We start from the raw sequence: 21,430 nt of genomic DNA on the forward strand, positions 1-21,430 counted from the left end.
CACACATGACTGGCCTCCACAGAATCCTGATATCAACTGTATTGAACATCTGTAGGGTGAACCGGAGCTTCGGGTAAGGTCAGTTTTCTTGCCTAAGTAAGACAAATAATTTCAGGAAATAAACAAAAATTAGAGAACCTATCCCATGCTCCTCACGGATCAGTAAAATACAAAATATTAATTTAACTTTATACACAACTAAAATAGCATAAATCTAAGTAAACTTTGATTAAATAAATATATAGATAAATAGATACAGAAAGAAGCTCTTTTAATTTCGTATTTTCATTCGTATTTAATATATGTGCATTGTTTTAATCATAGTCTTAAAATTGATATAATTAAGAAACAATTCACAAAAAAATAATCAGTGCAAAGTATTTTCTTTGAACCTATTGAAGAACAAGCTGACAAGCAGGTATAGTTATTTTTCTACCTTTACATAGCTTTAATAAGGCCACATATGGACTACTGCAAGCAGATCTGATTACCTCAATTACATGGAAATAATTCAAGAAGTAGTGGAAGGATCCATAGGTGAGTGATGACAATTGTGAACGGTCTATAAGGAATGGTACTCACCTATGAGAATAGATTGAAAGTCTGTGGGCTTCAAAAACTATATGAAAAAGAGGGAACACGATAAAAGCATATAAGTTATTAAAGGGTTTTATAGTATTGACGCAAGATTTTTTTTTCACTACACTGCAAGAAGGAAGAGAACAAGAGGTCACACCCTGGAAATTGTATGAGTGTGGTTAGCAACAGTAGTAAAGTAAAAAACATAGCAAAGACTGTTCTTTACTTGGAGGGTCATGAATGGATGGAATGGGTTTCAGAGATGGTTGTGAGTGCTTTGAATGAATTCAAAGAGAAGTATGATAGATATTGTGAATAATGTGTTTCTATAGGGTTCTGTTAGGGCTACTCTTCTTTCTGTAGCCATAAGGGAGTTGATTGCACCCAATTTTCCTTTTAAAACAAATTTCCTTTTGTTTATATTCAGATTTCACTTGCACATGACATTGATGTGTTATAGGTCATGCAACATTTCTTGACTGAGAGTTGATAAGTATATATATAAAAGTAGAAATTACAATTGTTATTTATTATTATTGAATTTTCCAGCTTTACTTCTGAAGAAATTCAAAATCTGTGCATGAACAGGGCTCTACATCGTTGGTTTCTTTCACCCAATGAAAAGGCAAAACACATCACCTACATGCAAAATCCAAATACCGAAGTGAGTAATTTCATTAATACATTATATAATATTTGAATATATTTTGTGTGTATGTGAGAGAGAGAGAGAGACTTGAAAGTTAGATGTAGCTGATCCCTTCTGTTGGTTTCTTTCACCCAATGAAAAGCATATTGTGTAGATGCATAATATTTGAAATTATATTAAAAATAAATTAATTTAATTTAATTTAAAAATTAAAAAAAAAATAATAACAAATTTATAATTGATTTTTAATATATACCTCCTCTCTTCCTTATTCTGCCTCTTTTTGTACATTACAGCTGGTCATTGCCTGTCCTATTTTACTGCTACTTGCAGAATTATTATTATATTTGGTTGAAGAATGGATTTTGTGCAAGAGTTGTCGATTCTTAGATATTATATCAAAAAACTCTGAACATGACATGTTTCTGTAATGGGTTTTAACAAGTATGATAGATTTAACTGTGTCCAGTTGCAAGCGATTCCTTTCATTTGTCAATGAAAAAATTTGTTCAATAGAAGCGTTTGATTCTGGTAAGGTCAAACAAAAACTTATAATTGAAGCTATTTCACTGTAAGTAATTTGTTCCTTTTTAAAATGATCAAAGATTTCTTTTCACCTATCCTCAAGTTTACAGCTGGCATTATTCCATTCATTAATTTTATACTCAGTTGCATACATTTTCACATGGCCGTACTCATCAAATAAGTTCTCTTCATTTAAGTTGAAATTTGGTAAGATGGTCTTAATTTCTTTGACACATTCCATTAAATTTTCCCAAGATACAGGTGTGTTCAAGCAAGCCCATTCCATTTTAGTAAATACACTAAACTGATTTTGAGTCCATTCTTGAATATATTGAATTGCAGTGAAGTAGAAATTGGAGATGTTGTCTCTAAATGATGATTCAGTCATTAAACCTTCTTCACAAAGATTTTTCATTTCGATTTTCACTTCACTGGGTAAATACTTCTCATTTTCACGCAATAAAATTTTCTTAATAAGAATGTCTATCTGTTTTTTTACCTCACAACCCATAGCATATTCTCTTTCGATTCGCTAGATTGCCTCAGAAAACATTTTCATCTGATTTTTTAAAAATAGAAGATAAATCAAAGACTTCTTATCACTGAAAAACATATTCAAAATAGTTGGACATTTATCTTGAGACAAGAAATAGCATTTAAGCCCATCATACATTTCAATAAAACGAATTAAACATGGCTGCAGTGAAAGCCATAGTGTTTTGCTATGACCTAAAATAGTCTTTTATTTAGTTTCTACAAAATCACAAAATGATTTCAGACTTTCGACTCTGACAGTGAATTGGTGAAAATGCTGGAAAACTTTACCCAAAATTGTTTGAATATCTATTGGTAAGATATCAGCAGCAGTTTGTACAGCATTATGTATAATGTGAGCTGCACAACCAACACCTATTAATTTTCTGTTTAATTTGTTTTGTAATTTAGTAAAAACATTAATTTTACCTTTCCTTTTTAATCCACCAAAATTTGTGTTGGTATTATCTGCTGAAATGCTTATTATTTTATCAGTAATGTTGTATTTTTGGGCAGCATTTAAAATGTAATCACAAATTAGATCAGAAGTTTCTCCAGGAAGGCTAGAAAATTCGAATATTTCAGTTGAAATCCCTTTATCAACAGTGAAATACCTCACATTGATAGGTACAATCTTAAGATCGATATCATTAGATGCATCTATGGATATGCAACAATATATTACATTCCTCAGATCTTCCAATATTTCACTTTTTACGTATAGTGATAAGACATTGGTAATAATAGCCTTGCACTTCGTTTGTGCACATGAAAATTTGTTATTCAAGAATTTTTGTTAAAATAGAGGACGTACAATCCATAGATTCGAAACTGTGATTGTGTTTAACTGCATGAAAAACAAATGTGGCCTCTTGTGCAACCAACTCCATTTCTTGGCTACCTAACATTTGTTACCCAAAAAATTATGTCAATGATTGACTTGAACTTTTTGCAGACACAGCAGACTTGTGCGTTTTTGTATTGACATGGTCAGTTATATCTGCCTTACCTCTGTGGCCAATGTTAAATTCTGCATGGCACATGCTACATTTCACTCTTGAGCTATCATCATAATCACTGCTTTTTGTTATGAAAATGAAAGGGAAAAGATCCTTTAATTTATCATTGAAATTACACTTTTTTTGGGCATTTTGTAACAAACGGTTTAACTTTATTAATTTAAAAAATACAATATTCACAATTAATATGAGAATGCAAGAATACAAAATGAACAGTTCAAAACTAGGTTATATCACATAACCTGTAGCGATATAAAAACAATTTAGTGCCTGATGCGTGAAGTTTAGTTCGCATAGCGTATGATATTCGACGGTACGAAATTTTTCTCATTGGTTGAAAGAAAATGAACTAGCGTAGCGCGTTAATATTCAAAAACATGTTGACCAATGAGAAACATTTCGGACCGTCGGATATCGTATGCTATGCGAACTAAGCTTGAGACAAAAGATTGCTAAAAATTTACAGCTGACCAGACGAATGAAATAGATGCCATGGTTGCAATTAGTTAAACATACAGTTGGGCGACTGTCTCCCTCATTCTGACATTCTTTTCTCCGGCTGAATGAAATGTATGGAACTAAATCGTTTTCCCAAAATTCTAACATTCTGGTAATTCACCGAACTACAAAATAAATATGTCTCTGCTTTTTGTTTTATAAACATACATTTTTAAAAGCACTCAAAAATATTATGACTTGTACTTATTCTTAATAGAAATGTTAATATTTTTATATTCTAAAAAATCCAGGACATTTAGCGTCCTGAACTAAACATATCGGGACGCCGCGACAGAAGTAATAAAACAGGACATGTGGGATCCCTAAGCTGATCCTTTTCCTTACATGCAACTTCAAAATTATAGCAGGAAATAAGCATAAAACCTTGATCCCCTATTCAGAAACTGAATGATGATATATCGCTCTATAAAGTAACTACTGCATGCTAAAGTCTTAATAATGGTAGTTCACAGTTTTTTTTTATATATATTTTTGTATAGTTTATGAAAATATTTAATATTTCCAATTCCAGGGGATTTTCTCATTGTACTAATTTAGATTTGTACCAGAAACAAAGCAGTATTATAGGCAACTGGTATTTTGAGTTCAACATTATGCCATCTGTGCAATGTGACATTTTTATTGTGTTTTTGAACATTGAAGCCATATAATGGAAAGACTAAACTAAAGAAGTCAAATTGCTTTATTTTCTTTTTAAATGTCATATTAATTGATCATGTCCATGTGAAAAGATGAATGCACAAATGATCTGGCTGGTGACAAGAGTAGTATGTAGGAAAATACAAGAGAGCTGCTGGGATAAGCCAAACAGAAGTGAGTAAAGATTTCAAATCTGCTGTCACAGTATGATAGAAGTGGGGTGGGAAGAATGCCTTGATTTATAAACAAATATCGCTGTGCCTTGGTTTATAGGATATGTAGGAGGAATGGCATGCAGTTTTGTAGATGTATGAATTTGATGGATAGATGGACTTAAAAATATGCAAAATGTAACAGAGGGGATATTTATTTGAAATTAGCATATTCATTTGTAGAAATGTCCACTTTCAACATATCCACCATCATTTTGGATACAAATTCTAGCATGATTTGAAGTGTACCAAACACATTCTGCAATTGTATTTGAGTTATAGCACTGATTATGTTTGTTATCCTAGTAAGAAGAGCATTTAGAGTGGAAGGCTTTGTTGATAAACTTCAGAAAAATAGGAACATGTCTGGGAACAAAGGCAGCCAAGGTGTTGTCACCTTTTCCAATTCATCTGTTGGGAAAAACTTCATTTAAAAATACTCGAACACTGCAGGCAAAGTACCAAAGCCCCCATCTTCTTGAAGGACTAGTGTTAGGCTTTTATCAACTTTGTTTGCTTCATAATAAGGAATAAGATAATTCAGAAACATGTTCAATAAACTATTGTCAGCACCATTCACAACAGTTCCTTCAAAAAGAGGACCAATTATAGGTGGTTTTCTTAGAAAGCACCAGATGTTACATTAGAAGAATCTCTTATGTTCCCAAACTTCTCAATGTTTCTCTTTCCTGCAGACATTATGGCAGTTATGGTGATTAATCTTGTGAAATATTACTTCATTGCTAAATAATAAATTATCAACAGATAAGACATTATTTTCAACTTCATGACTAAAATAATAGCAGAAAGCTAATCTTGTATTTTTTTTTTTCCTCACCAACATTTGGTGATCTTGAATCATATACATTCCCTGAGAATTTTGTGAACTGTTACTCTAGGAATACCTAGTGTTTTGGTAAAGCCTGTTATACTGATTTTCATGGAGTCTGTATAAAAAAAATTTGCTCTACAGAACAGTCTCAATGTTTACTCCAGTCTTCCAATCATGTTTATCATTAATGAAATTTGTGGGGAGAGAGGTCACCTCCATTTGTGGGACAAATTAAAAGGAAGAACATTGATGTTGTGGGAAGAATATGAAATTTATACAGCTATCAATCAACAGATAATTACCTGGCAGCAATGAATAGATTCGGGGTTCAAGAGTGTCAGATCTGGATCAGTTGATTTGTAAATAACCAAGGTAACTACGTTGTCTCTAATTGTAAAAAAGTGATCATTTGGCCTTGACCAGGGAAGTTGTTAAACATGTGGAATTTTTAGTTATGAAGTTAATTTTCAGTTAATCTTGAACTATAGAATAGATGATTATGAAAGTGTGGTTGAGGTAGCTTAAAGAAGCACCAAAACCTGGTTTGAAAGAAAATTCAAGGAAGCTTGCGAGATGCTGTTGTGTCCTAAATAAACTAAGAAATGTTTTAACACGAATTATTCAGGACACAACTTTATTTAAACATGGGCAGAGAATGTGGCATGTTGACAATAGATTAGAGAGATAACTTTATGTATATAAATCAAAATTAAGAGCGAGAAATTGTACAAAAATGTATAAAAATGTTTGTAAGACCTAACCTGTAATGCATGTGGGTCAAATATAGAAATTAATTAAAGCTGTTAAATCTATTTAAGAACCCCATTTCATGTACTATAAAGTAGCAAAGCCTGTGAGCGAGAGTTCAAGGGTCACCTTTAACCGTCCTGTGTTACGCATACCAAAAAAAGGGGGGAAGGTAGTTATAGGAAAGAGAAACTAAAGCGCCTTCCAAGAAGAACACAACACGTGCACGTGCGATGTAATAGAGGGAGCTGGACGCCATGACGTAAGCCCACGTGACCGCGTTGGTGGGTATCGCGATAGCCGAGAAACACCGAGAAGAGAACGAAAACAAAAAGGCCAAGCAAATCCCACTCGAGGCTTTTTTTGGGTTCCTGTTTCCTGACCTCTCTCTCGGACGTAGGGTCCAGTCCGCTCCGATGGAGAAGTTCCAGGCTGGCTGTCGAAGGCATTGGTTCATCTGTCACAGCATTTGAGAACGGCCTAGCTACTTCCTAAGACTAGGATAGCTGTGCGATGTCATGCAACGGAGGAACCAAGCTGATGCCATCCGTTCTGGCTATACTCCCGAGCCATATCCCCCTTTCCCACCAAGGTTCTAACCGTATAGTTGATCGAAGGTGATCAGACGAAAAGCAAAGTGAGGAAGCCTTGATGACCAGACAAGGCAAGAAGAAAGACATAGCATCAATACAGAGACGGTAAAGTAGACTTTAGTATTGTGATTTCCAGTTAAGAAAGTGTGTGTTTCCCTAAGAAAGTTTGTGAAGTGGACTAATTTTATGGAACTTAAAGAACTATCTACAACTTGGCCCAGGCCCATTTGTTTGAGAATTATCTGCCTAACAAGGCCATGTTTATTCTGCAGGAATTAATAGTAAATGTGTAGAATGATATAACCATTGACCACGTGAATGTAAAAGGTGTGTTAGATGTTAATGAGATAATATTAAGGTACTTATAATGGTCTATGCAAGTTTATGTATATGCTTAGTATATTAGTATTGAACCAAGGATCTTACTTGAGAATAACTCAGCATAATTAGTAATAATGCTTACTTGTATGATTTCTCTATTTTATTAAACATGTTTCTTAGTACCTGCCTGACCTGTTGTTAATATATGAATTCAAACAGCTGCTCATAAAAATATTGGCCAGCTTAGCAGGAAGAAACCCACGTGTGTGATTAAACAAAGTGAGCCACGACTGCATGCAAGAAGTTAGTGTACTGAACATAAATTTCATTATAGTTTAATTATTGTGTATCGTTCTGAGAGAGCCATCCTGGGTAAGAGTCCCATCTATCCTTGCTATTGGCTGGCGCAGTTATAAAATAAAATTTGTCACTGCTTATCGGGTGGACTCATTTAGAATGATGTGTAAATGGTCACGTCCCACACAAGGACAAAGCCCTAAGCACTAAGTAACCTACACGTGGATAAACTATAGAGAGGCCAATAGGACTGCTTATAAAAAGAAAGGGGGAGATTTTAAGAAAGAACGGAATAAGTATAGTATGTCTTAAAATTGAAGGTTATGTACAGGAATAAGAGATAAGTTTAACAAGGAAGTAATAAGATTAAGCAGCATATAAGAACAAATAAAATAAAAAAGCAACGTAACAATGCTGAAATATCATCCCAATGTCAATAAGATTGATGGGTTCCAAGAATCTGGAGAATCCATCTGCAACTTATATAGCATCCAGAACATGATGGCAGAACCCCAAGAAAACCTTAAGGTGGATGTAGAGATGTTTTTGATGTAGTTCCACTGTAATTTTTTTATAATCATCTGTATATATTATACTTATTATGTTTAAAAAGTTATGTTAATTATTAATGAAGTAATTATTTATTTATTTATTTTATATATGTATATATATATGTAATTTTTTGTTTTATCCAGGGGTCAGGCTAGTTTAAACAATGCAATCTTAACCAAGCATTTAGATTTAGCTTACTTTTTTGTAGTGTTTTGAAAGGATGGAAGGAGGACTTCTCAGAACAGTAATACAAAGTAAAGTTCCTGGAAAAAGAGGAAGGGATAGACACTCAGTGAGATGGATGGACACTGTGTCTGGAGTGACTTATCTTCAGAGAGTTTAAGCCTCCAGAAAAGCATACAGCAGGACCACATGGTGAGGACTGGTGTGACACATCGTCTGAGTGACCATACAGCATCTGTTGATATCCAGTGAACAGATGGTGATGGATTGTGTAGTGTCCTGTGCATATGTATGCTTTATTGATGATTACCTCGATATAAAGGTCAAAACATCGAGTGTTATTTTCTTAATTGTAAGTAATTACTCCAACACATGTTCTTGTTTCCATAAATTCGACTCTGTGAATGCTGGATATAACCTTGAAGAAAGAATGGGATAGATACTATTTGTTATATGGTCACTTGGAATTGTAAGAAAATGGGGAGATAGTTGAAAAAATCCAGCATTTAATAACAAAGATGATAACTGGTCTGTGGAATTGCACATTTCTGTTACCTGAAAATCTCCCAAATAACAAACAATTTGCAATATGGGCTATTGTCAATCATCTGGAATTCCTGTTATGTCATTCACCTTTTGAACAGAGGGAATGTGGTCTTCAGAGTTTGAGAAATAAATTATAGACAGGAGACTGAAACATATAAGTAGGCAAGGAGATATTACAATATAGATAATAAAAGTAGGATGTTTCAGATTGTGGCAGATTGGAGAGAACTCAAGGTCGACTTTGAAAGTTGACTAAGTTTTGTGGTTAGGAAGCATGTGAAGTCTAGATAAAATATTACAAAAAATATGTTAAATTTTGCCAATGCTGATGAAATAAGATACTCCTCATATCCTTTTTGAGATTCATCCTTGCATCTATACCCTGAAATTTCTCTTGTGTTTTAATAAAATTTGGATCTCACATGATGATTCATCTCTAGGTTATTAAATGAGGTGCTTGCATAAATCTCAGGTGTAAAGTCAGCTGTGTTCTGTTATTAGGCACTGATTATCATCCACCAAGGCTCTAGAAATGCCACTTAATTTATCGGTTAGAAAAAAATGTCACTTGCCCTTAATATGAATTATGGTAAAAGGTGTGTATGTGTGCATCTTGCGTGTGTATACACACCACATTTCAATTTCAGCAAAAGTCAGGCATGTCTTTTTAAGTTTGGCCACTAGTCCTTTTTTTTTTTTTCCAGCATGTTATATGCTGCTTCTGTTCCTACTAACTAACTAACTATTCTTCCCTAACAAGAAGAACTTGTTCATTTCACTCTCTCATTCTATCAAGTACACTGCAGCTGAATTTTTCAGAGGAACTATGTAAGGAAATGCTTCTTCTGATTTTAATCTGTGTAATTCATATAATGGATGAGTTTCTCCTCATTTGAAATATCTGAAGAAGACTCACTACTGAAGTCATTCAAATGATCATTTGCCATGAAAATATTTATAAAATACACATAATGCAGAAACCAAACATCTGCGTGAAAGTGGAAGGAGTGAGTTGGTAAGAGATGGGTTAATAATCAATCTAATTTGTATAAAGTTAACAGCCATTCAGAGGTGAAGTAATGTCCTGAGCGAAAGAGGAATCCTAGTTTTTTAGAAGCTAAGAATGCAATGGTTGTGATGTGTTTATGCCAGGAGAGGCTTGATGTCAGGATGATTCCAAGAAGAGAAATCTCATCTTGTCTGGAAATTTGAGTGTTGTCAAAAATAATAGAAAACGAAATGGTTCTTTTTTTATGAGAAATAAGACAGAACTGGGTTTTATTAGCATTGAAATTGACACAAGGTTATCTGAACCCCATTGGAGGATGGGTTGGAGATTGAAATTGAGGGCAGTGGTGGTTGATGTTCTGGAGGTTGAGATGAGTTGTATAGAGTAAGGTTTATCAAATGGAGAAGTGCAATGTGCTGTCTCTGCAAAACTGTGTATTGGGTTGGAGGCCAACTGAAGTAGGTCATTGATATATAAAAGGAAGAGGATTGGTGAGAGGAGAGAACAGAACCTTGTGGAACCCTGGTATTAGTTGAATGGTGAGAGGATAAGGAACCATCACACATAGTGTGTGTCCAGACAGAAAGCTGGTAATCCAACCGCAGAAGTTCAGAGACAGGCCAAATGATGGGAGTTTGTTTAGTAAGTCTTTGTGCCAGACCTGGTCAAAAGCTTTGAAGATATCAAGTGCAACCACTTGAGATTCACCATACTTCTTCATGGCATTTGTCCAGAGATGGGTGATATATGTTGAGTAGATCTCCTGTTGATCAGCAGTGATGGAATCCATACAGGTGGTCATTTATTAGCAGGTGCCTTCAAGGTAGTGTAGATAGTGTATTTGATACTGTTCCTCTACAACTGCTGGACCTATAAGCTTTATAATTCAATAAATGGCTATATTAAAAAGGCACTTCGGGTGTTCAGACATTTTAGAAACCTTCTTTCTTTGGAAAGCAACTAGAGATATTTCCTGGACAATTTCTGGCCAAGTTATCTCACAGCATTGTTTGAAAATTTAATGTCTCATGAAATTGAAATATCTCCACTTTAAAATGCCCCCTTGAAAAACCTCATAATCTAAAGTTTCTATCATTTCCACTTGAATCTCTTGAGCCATTTGCTCGAAAGCACATGTTGATTGTTTTTAGTTGATGACATAACAGAACTCTTTTTCCCAATGTTTTTAATATTTTCTGGTCCCTTATTTTTGCCTTCAGTTTTGCACTTCAGAAAAACTAAAAAGTAGTTTGCATTTCCTTTCATTTATTTTATTTAATGAAGGTGAATTTATATATTATTATCTATAAAAAATAATTCAGTAGAAAAAACAAATATATTTATAAAAACAATGGAAAATGGTCAACACTTGCAAATGAGCCAGATTATTTTTTATGATGTCAATAATGTGATCCAATCTCCAACTCATATTTGCAAGATAATTGTTTCTTTTTTACTACCGAAATACTGCATACCTATATAAGATGGTAACGAGAGATTACAGTTGGCATTGAAACAAATGAAAATCAGTCTTGATAAATTAATTTTTCTAAGAATTTTTCTCATTTTCTCATTTTAATCATTTTTCTAAGAATCGTGATGACTTGCAAGTTATGCAGACTAAAATGTTTGAGACTAATTGACTGTTGCAAAATTAATCTGTGAATTCCAAGTAAGTTTTAGTTTATAACAGAGGGTGAGATAAATAGTGTCACTGCTTGTCAGAGATAATAATTACCTCTTCAATGGAATTCTAATCCTAATTTACTTCTTATAAAAAGAAAAAGGAACCATTTTTCTTCTAGGCTTACTTTAGACAACACCTAGTCTTCACAAAATGAGATTTCTCTGCTTGGAATTACTCTAACCTCCAGTCTTTCTTTTCATAAATGTATTTAATATTGCTTCTCAGCATCTTAGATATTAGGTTTTTCTTTTTTGCTCAAGGTGTTACTTGACCTCTGATCAGTTATGACTATATACAAATCACAAATGTGTTACCTATTGAATACTGTTCTCTATTTTGGATGATATACTCCTATGACATGACTATCTCCAACCAGATCCCACCTGATTGCAGTCATTATACAGCAAAGTTGCATACCATTCAGCTTGCATTTGTGCATATAAAATAAAACTGCTACCAAAAGTGTGTAATTTATAGGCTTATTGAGCTCTTTATTATTATTATTATTATTATTACATGACACTTCCAGGGAGTCCAAGGACTCATCAAGGGAGGGCATCTACTCTACATCTCTATTTCCAGCAGTCAATCCACCAGCTACAACTAACTGCAACAACACCAATGCCATCTACTGCCATCACCAGTATTTCCACAGACAATCATAAACATCCATGCCTTTGGCGGGATTCAAACCTGTAGCCATTTGGCAGGGGAGTGGATACCAACCAACCCTTTACAAGTATAATCCCCATCCAGTGCTGTGTGAGGTGTTACACCTGATGTAAAATGAAAACCCTTAATTTTGATGATTTTTTGTGCTGGATTTCCAACTACATTAGAATTAAGGGAAATGAGACTACAGCTGCTAGATCAGTTTATACTTTCTCTGCATATTGTTTGATATTACCATATACATTCAATTTATAAGATCAAAGCTAATTGCTCAATGGCAGCATCATGGTAGGAAGCATTGACAAACAAATCACGTGGCATTAAACCTGAAATTAAGCATTGCCATTCTAGTCAACATAGAAAGAGAAGAGAGGAAGTTCTTGCTAGGCTCTGCTTAGGTCACAGTTATCTTACACATTCTTATTTACTGAGGACTCATCTGTGTGTGAAAAATGCAGTATGTGTCTTACTGTTTGTCATATTCTAGTGGAGTGCCAGCACTTTACATGAAAGAGGAATGAAATTTTTACTTATATAGCCAAGTCATATTACACTCAGTCAGATGTTATTCGACTCAGACAGATTTTTAAGATGTTTTTAACCTTTTACAAAGAATTAATTTGTACAAACACATTTGACTGTAATTTTATTTATGTGTAGATACATACTACACTGCTTAACTTAATTTTTGTACATACAAATTATTTATTAATTTATCTTTGACTATTTATGTATTGCTGTAACCTTTACTATGGTGCAGTATGACCTTTGCTGTTCTTGTGCCAATAAACCATAAAGCAAGCAACCAACCAACCAACCTATAATCTCCCAGAAATATGTGACTCAGTACTGATGAAAGCAATTAGATTGATTAATGAGTTGTCTCTGCCAGATTCATTCCACACTTGTTCACACACATTCCTGCTGCTTGCATTTTTTTTAAATATTTCAGTTTTTTACCATGCATTAAAATTGTGTCAGTTTCCTCTCTCTCTTTCACACTTTCCTCTAAAATCCATTGAAACACATGCTATGGCTATAAAGAAGACGATCTGCATGTCTTCAAAACCAACATGAACAAGTTTCTTCTTTCTCCTTGACATTTTGAGAAGAAAGAAGAAATTTGCACTGATGTACTATAGATTGAACCACCTCTCATTTATGAGAATTACGATGAATAAATCAAAAACTGTTCTTCTTCTATATACCTCCTGTTTAGTTGCAATTCGAATCATTGCAACTGATAAGATATTTAATTATCCAGCAACCATCAGCACTGGTTACAATTAATCTAGTATGGATGTTAATACACAGATTGTCACTCATGTTGCTGTTTAGAGGAGAAAATACCCATTTCTAGAAATAATTAACTTTATTTAGTTATTAAATTATGTATTTTTTAATTGTCCTCAATTTTTTAGTGATCCTTCCTGTATGATGCATATGCATAAACTATGCATATGCATCATACAGGAAGGTAGACAAACTGAATGTAAAATGACAGGATCTTGAAGTCCTAATTGGCACTATGTGGAGTATTTATATATTGATGCATCATTTTGCTACTTACATATGCAAAATATGACTTGCATTGAATTGCTCTTGGTATCTTCACAAGTCTAGCTTCCAGTGATGAAACCTCACTAAAGGTGTGCTTTGTATTATGGTATGCTCAGGAAATTTGATTGAGTGATGAGATCTTGCCTATTTAGCTGAAAGATTTATGGTGATATTCTCCCAGATTTTTGGTAAGGTGAGACAGTGATATTTGTTTATTTACATTCAGACAATGTTATAGTGCTGTGGCAGATTCCAGAAATGTTCTCTCAGACCTGTCTCCTGTATATAGGAATGTCCTTCGCCCAGAATGGCTGTAATGTAGAAAGAAACTACACAACAGTGCACTACACAAATATAATTTATTCTCTACTCTAATTTACTTTGTAACCAACTGAAAAAAAATTTCTATAACCATCTCTGTCCAGAGTATTTATATATTGATGCATCATTTTGCTACTTGCATATGAAAAATATGACTTTTGCATCCACCTCCATATACGAGTAACCTTGTTGAAGATAATGATAATGAAAATTGGTGTCGAGACTAGCTGGTGAACGGACGTGCTATCGGAGAGCTCCTGAGAGATTTGTGTTTTTTGTTGATTTATTGATGTTTTGGATTCAATTTAATGGACTTAAGTGTGTAATTTTGGTATATTATTGGAGCTTTATTAGCGTGGTTAGTGTACTAAAGTGTTTTATAACATAATCTATGTCGGGAAGTCGCCGCTAGATGAATTCGTAATGTGTAGTGTTCGTGCAAGCTCCAGATAAGATAAGTATCATTTTCAGTTATTGATACAAATTACTTAATATTGTGTAGTTTTGTTTTGTTTGCCTTGCGTATTTTAGTGCGTCTATTTTTGGTGTGTTATAACGTATAATTTGACAAAACACGTTGCAAATAAGTATGGCATCTGTGCGAGGGAAAATCGCGGCCAGTAATGAAGGTTCGCCATCGTTATCAAAGAACGGTAGCATAAAAGAAATGAGTCAGTGTACTAGCTGTGAAATGTACGCTTTGCGGAGTGCGGTCGGAGTGTGGTTAGATGATAATAAAGGATTGAATGTGTGTAGAAAATGTAGGGAGAATGAGGAATTGAAGTGTATTTCGGATCGTGAGTGTGATATTTTTGTCAACCTTCAGAATGAAGGAAATAGGGATATGACAAGAAACGGCAAGGTTGTACATGAAAATTGTGAGAGTGTGAATGATAGTATAAATGGTTTCTCAGAGAACAAAAAAAAAGATGAGATAGATGCATTGAGTGAGATCGCATTGTTGAATAGTGTGATAGAAAGAGCAAAACAGCAGCTAGAGTGCATGAACAAAAGTAGACTGAATGAACCAACCAATAATAAAAGGTATGACAGGAAAAATAGACGTATGAATGTGAACATGAACAAAAAATGAAGGATAGAGTGCTGTATGGAGACTCGTTAGTACGAGGTGTGTTAGTAGAGGATTTGACAAAATCGTACCAACCTGGTGCGACCATAAAGGACATAACTGAGTCTATTAGAGAGCAAAAGGAAAGGGTGAAAGAAATGATTGTTGTGGCAGGTACGAATGATTTGAAAGGAGATAAAATGGAAATGATAGAAGACCTGAATGAATTGTTTGAGGTAGCAAAAGAAAAGAGTGAGAGAGTTAGAATGATTAGTCTTTTGCCACGGTATGACAGTGAAATGTTTAAAAGGAGGGCCATAATTACGAATGACTTTATGCGTGGGTTATGTATGACGAGTGGTGTGGAATTTGTGGATGTGTGGAGTGAGTTTGATGGGCGAAAGGATCTATATAAGATGGATGGCTTGCATTTGAATGGTTACGGTGTAAGAAGACTTGAGAAAGTGTTGCTGAATGTAGTGGATGTGCAAATTCAGGGAAACTAGATTTGTTAAGGGGGGGGGGGAGTAGAGATACAGTCCTTATGGAGGCAGTTGAATGTAAGAATGAATATAATATGCCAGAGCAAATAAGGACAACAAATCTGAGTGGGATAGTTAATATAAGGCATCAAGGTAGGGTTGGGGCTAATGGGGGTCTTAAATTCATGTACACTAATGCTAGGAGTATTAGGAACAAGAAGGAAGAGTTTTTGGCCATGGTTGGCACTTCCAGACCACAGGTTATTGGTATTAGTGAATCATGGCTGACTGTAGATGATATAGTTAGTGGGATTGAATGTGATGGGTATAGTGTGTTCAGGAATGACAGAGAGAATAAAATGGGGGGAGGAGTATTGTTGATGATAGCTGATGAGCTCCAGCCAAGGAGAATAGAAGTTGAATTGCAGGATAGAAAAAAGAGCACATTTGAGGCCATTTGGTGTGAGATTGTGGCTAGCAGAACTAAATATACAATTGGGTGCTGCTATAGACCAGGTGATGGAAAAGATGGTGGTGACAGTATGCACAAGCAAATAGAAGAAATGGGTGGAAGGAGGGTGATTATTATGGGAGATTTCAACTACGGTCGCATTGATTGGAGTGAGGAGAGGACACACGGGAGGAAGGAACTGGATTTTATGCGGTTATTAAGGGATAACTATCTGCGACAGCATGTAATGGAAAATACTAGGGGTCAGAGAGTGCTTGACCTAGTAATTACATCTGAGGATTTGGCTGTAACAAATATGACCACACTGCCACCAATCGGTGAGAGTGATCATAGGGTCTTAACTTGGGAGGTGGCTAAAGGTGTAGAATTTTCAATTAAGACAGGGTACATGTGGAATTATCGGGCTGGAAAGTATGACAAGCTTAAGAGTTTGATTGGTTCAGTGCCATGGCATGTACAACTGCAAGGACTAGAAGTTGATAGTGCATGGGAAGTAGTTAAGAAGTGCTTGCATGAAGCAATGGCTGACTGTATACCTAGAGTCCGAATAATAAATCAAGTAGGGGTTAAATGGATGAATAACACCATTAAGCTTGAGTTGCAAAAAAAGAAACAACTATGGAGGGAATTTAAGGAGAAGGGTGACCGGCAGGCACATGAACGGTATAAAGCGCAGGCCAGAAGGGTGACGAGTGTGGTAAGAAAAGCAAAAAAGGATTACGAAAGAACATTGGCCATGCAGGCTAAAGAGAATCCTAAACAGTTTTTTAGATATGTAGCAAGTAAAAGGAAAAATGTACATGGCAGATTGATTTTAAAGAATGCCGATGGTAGGGAGGTAACTGAATCAGTTGAGTTACTGAGTGAGCACTTTGCAAAAGTATATCATCCAGGTGGTGACATTGCAGAAACGAATAAACCAGTAGATTATACGGGAATTGTGGTTAATGAAGTGGAGGTGAGTAGTCTATCGCATAACCTCAATGTCAATACATCTGTGGGATTGGATGGTATACCAGCTCGTGTTGTACGAGAAGCAGCTAAAGAATTGTCAGTACCCTTGACCATTTTGTTTAATTTGAGTCTCTGGTCTGGGTTAGTCCCGAGCGGGTGGAAAGAGGAGAAAATAGTTCCACTGCATAAAGGTGGTTCCAAGACTGCTGTTGTAAATTACCGACCGATTAGCATATCAGGAATCATTGTCAAGGTCTTAGAGAAATTAGTCAAGAAAAGAATACAGGATTGGATAGATGAAAATGGGATATTGTATGGGGGAGAACATGGTTTTGTGAAGGGTAGATCATGCCTCAGTAACTTGCTCACGTTTTATAACACAGTGACGGCTGAACTGGATAGGGGTAATGGGTTTACAGTGATACTACTTGACCTTGCCAAGGCCTTTGATAGGATACCACATAGAACCCTAATCAGTAAACTGGAGCAGATGGGTATAGATATAGGGTTGGTGAGATGGATAAGAGGGTGGTTGAAGGAGAGATATCAAAGAGTGGTTTATTCAGGAGTGGAGTCTAAAAGACGTCTTGTGACTAGTGGAGTGCCACAGGGTTCTGTTCTTGGACCACTGCTTTTCAATTTGTTCATCAGTGATATTGGAAAGGATCTGAGAGGAAGTGTTCACTTGTTTGCTGATGATGCAAAGTTGGGTAGAGCAATTGTGAGTGCACAGGATGTCAAAATTTTACAGGATGATTTGGATAGTTTGGAGGACTGGGCTAGGAAAAATGGATGTTAATTTAATGTGGCAAAGTGTAAGGTTATGCACTTTGCGGTGAAAAGAATAGCAGCAGTATATCGCATTGGTGGAACCATACTCCAGGAGATTGATGAGGCCAGGGATTTGGGAGTGTTGGTGGATAGGGAGTTGAAGTTTAGGGGGCACATTGCAAAAGTAACTAAAACAGCTCACCAAATCACTTGGCTTCTGAAAAATACTTCAACATGCAGAGACGAACAAGTTGTTGTTCCTCTGTATCGAGCCTTGATAAGACCCCATCTGGACTTCTGTGTCCAGCTATGGGCACCAGGGTTTCTTCGTGATGGGGAGGAAGTGGAGAGGGTCCAGAGACGAGTGACCAAGATGATAGCAGGTCTGTGGAATGAACCTTATGAGAATAGGTTGAAGATTTGTGGGTTGCAGAAATTGGACGATAGGCGAAGGAGGGGTGATATGATTGAGACATTCAAATTACTGAAGGGTTTTTATAAGATTGATCCAGAAGATATTTTTGAAAATATGACTGGTGGTGGGAGGACTAGGGGCCATGCATGGAAGCTGGGCAAGAGCATGGTTGACAAGGGTGTTAGAGCTAGGTTCTTTACTTGGAGAGTGGTAAATAAGTGGAATAAGCTTCCAGAGTCTGTTGTGGGTGCTACGACCGTGAATGAGTTCAAGGCAAGGTATGATAGATACTGTGTGAATGTTGAATAGTTGTTCTTGACATGATGTTAGGGCCTCCCTCGATGAGTCTGTCGACTCCTTGGAGTTTCCCGGAACAATAATAATAATAATAATAATAATTCACACACAGACTTGGGTAAAGGATTAAATGAGAAAATAATTTCTGAATTACTACAGAAAGAGCCACATGGCTTCATTGCAGCTATGTAAAATTACATGGGCAAAGTGGATATTAGATCCAAAATTATTTCAAAGCCGAATGTTTGTAGAAACTGTGAAAGTTTCTTAAGTTGACCTTAGAGTTTATGAGAATACAATCCTTGGCATTGGAGTTGCCTTAGCTTGCACTAATGTTGGATCTAATATCCACTTTGCTTATGTAATTTTATATCACTGAAATGAAGCCATATGGCTCTTTCTTTAGTAATTATTTTTATGCACCGACCAAGAGTTTACTTGCAAAAAAATACATTTCTCTGACGGTTGATTTCCTTAGTATTGAATGAGAGTTTTGGCTCTCTTAAGATTTCTGCCTGGTCTCTGAAGAAAACCAACCAGTTCAAAACAGCTGTCAGGCCAGTGAAATCTTAAAAAAATGCACTAATAAAAGGCAGATATATGGACGCTTGGGCAGCGCTCATGTCTTTTAAGTAGTGCAAGCTAAGGATTGTATTCTTGTATGCTCTCAGGTCAATTTTATTTAACTTTCATAATTTCTACAAACATTCGGCTTTGAAATAATTGGATCTAATATCCCCTTTGCCTATGTAATATAATTTCTTGGTTAGTATAAATTACTATATGCATTAATTAATCTTTATTTTTATAAAATTTGTTTTCATTCATATCAAGGGGTTAAGAAAATATTCTTTTACAACAAAGAAGAAATCTCTGTCCCTCTTTATTTCTCTCTAAACCAATTTATCAGTCTACATAAAACTAAGATGCAGGTTAAGCAAATTCTACAATAAAAGGAATGTAAATAATATATTAAGAAAGTAAAATTCAAACTATTTTCAGTAATGCAAATTGCAATCTATAGTGAATATGCTTACTATAACTATTTCTTTAGTTCTTGTAAGTTTGCTTTTTCTTATTGTTTATTATTTTTAACCACTTATAAATTTATTCCAGGATAATATTTTAAAGAATTTAACTCCTGATGATGTTCGAATTTTAACTGAAAGTGAAGATGAATTGTCCCGCTGTGGTTCCTTTATACGCGTGTTTCCTTCTTCCACGTCTTCCTCATATTTGAAATACTTTGAATATTGTCGATATTATAATTTATTGTTGGATGTGTGGGAGCAGCAGCATAATGCTAATAGAACAGATGGTATGTATTAATTATATTCCTTTTGTACTAAAGTTGTAAGTATTGTGAAATATACTAAAATATTAAATAAAATTATGTATATTATTTCTGGGAAAACTCCCATGTTACTCCTCTTTATAAACTATTATAATTACAGCTATTTTGCCTGCTTCAGTTTAGGAGTACCCCTGTTTAAATGTCATTGGCTATTTACTCATGGATTCTTAGGGCATTATGAGTGTAGATGTACTAAAAAGTATATGTAGCCTAAGGAATAGAAAATTGCACATACCTTTTTCTGGGTGTTGTGGCTTTTCCTCAGTCTGCGATGTCGAAAACTGCAGAGTGTGTGTGTGGGGGGGGGGTAGGCAGTTTGGTAGAATAAGTTAGAAAAACCCGGGTTTTTTTCGTAATATATAGAAACATATACTTGGATGTGTGGGGTTAATTTTATGTTCTTTCCAGTCATTTGAACATAAAATTGAGGTCACAACCCCGACCAATAGGAGACAACACAAACACCTCTAAAGCAGAAGCACTCACCCGACCTGACATAGCTTCCACTTTCCCAATGTGTTCAGATGACGACCACGAATAGTCGAAACGGTCCACACCCCGTCAACCACCTTTCCCCTTCCCCCTCCCTATTTTAAAAAATAAAAAAATAAAAAAATTAACCCTCTCACTTTTTCCCCACCCTATATAAAAGTATATGTTTCTATATATTACGAAAAAAAAACGGGTTTTTCTAACTTATTCTACCAAACTGCCTACCCCCCCCCCCACACACACACTCTGCAGTTTTCGACATCGCAGACTGAGGAAAAGCCACAACACCCAGAAAAAGGTATGTGCAATTTTCTATTCCTTAGGCTACATATACTTTTTAGTACATCTACACTCATAACGCCCTAAGAATCCATGAGTAAATAGCCAATGACATTTAAACAGGGGTACTCCTAAACTGAAGCAGGCAAAATAGCTGTAATTATAATATTAAATAAGAGCTTATTAAAGAAAAATTAAGAGTGATAGGATTTATTGTTGGAAAAGTAACTGAGTTATAAATTGGCATTTTCGTGATTCCAGGCATGCAAGATCATTCGAGTTTATAGAATACTGATACATTGAATGGGTAGGTTAGAACTGGGCTCCAGAAATCCACTTGCCCACTCATTCCATGTCAAGACAATGAAGCCATTGAAGAAATTTTATTTCCAGAAAGCTGGAAATGAAACTTCTAGATTTGAAATTTTTCATTTGAACAGCATTAAGTCATAATGCAAACCAGTTATCTTCACGTCCATCCTTTTATCTCTTTTAAAGAACTTTATTTTTCTTTCTATATGAAAGACTACAAATAAAGGGCCAGCCATTAAAAACTCCACCTGCTGTATCTTCTTTCCCCACCAGTTGTCCTCTCATCATTGTCGTAACATAACAATTGATAACTTTTAAACATTTTTCTATCTATATCCACTGTTGAGTTCCAAAAATCTCCCTCATTCTCTCACAGCAGTATTATAGTGACTTTTTTTTTCACTCCATGCATGCTTCAATATGTGTCACAGTTCTGTTTTTCATTTGTCATGAAGGAGAAAAATGAGCCACCATTACATGTTATAGTCATGCTGCTTTACTTGAAAACAGTAAATCTTGCATACTTGAAGTTGGAAC

At 35.3% G+C, this 21,430-nt stretch overlaps 1 protein-coding gene across 4 annotated transcripts in view; it reads left to right on the top strand.

The window, feature by feature from the left end:
* Positions 1-21,430, top strand: part of LOC150099984 (tubulin monoglutamylase TTLL4-like) — a 548,120-nt gene that overhangs the window by 449,761 nt on the left and 76,929 nt on the right. For all 4 annotated transcript variants that reach the window (XM_090402675.1, XM_090402676.1, XM_090402677.1 and 1 more), the window contains exons 15-16: positions 1,129-1,243; positions 19,573-19,774. In XM_090402675.1, coding sequence (XP_090258801.1) covers positions 1,129-1,243; positions 19,573-19,774 — 317 coding nt within the window. The remainder of the gene's footprint in view (positions 1-1,128; positions 1,244-19,572; positions 19,775-21,430) is intronic.

Source organism: Typopeltis vanoorti, chromosome 13 (genome assembly GCF_054136105.1).
Source record: "Typopeltis vanoorti isolate ZY-2024b chromosome 13, IOZ_Tvanoo_1.0, whole genome shotgun sequence".
NCBI lineage: Eukaryota > Metazoa > Arthropoda > Arachnida > Uropygi > Thelyphonidae > Typopeltis > Typopeltis vanoorti.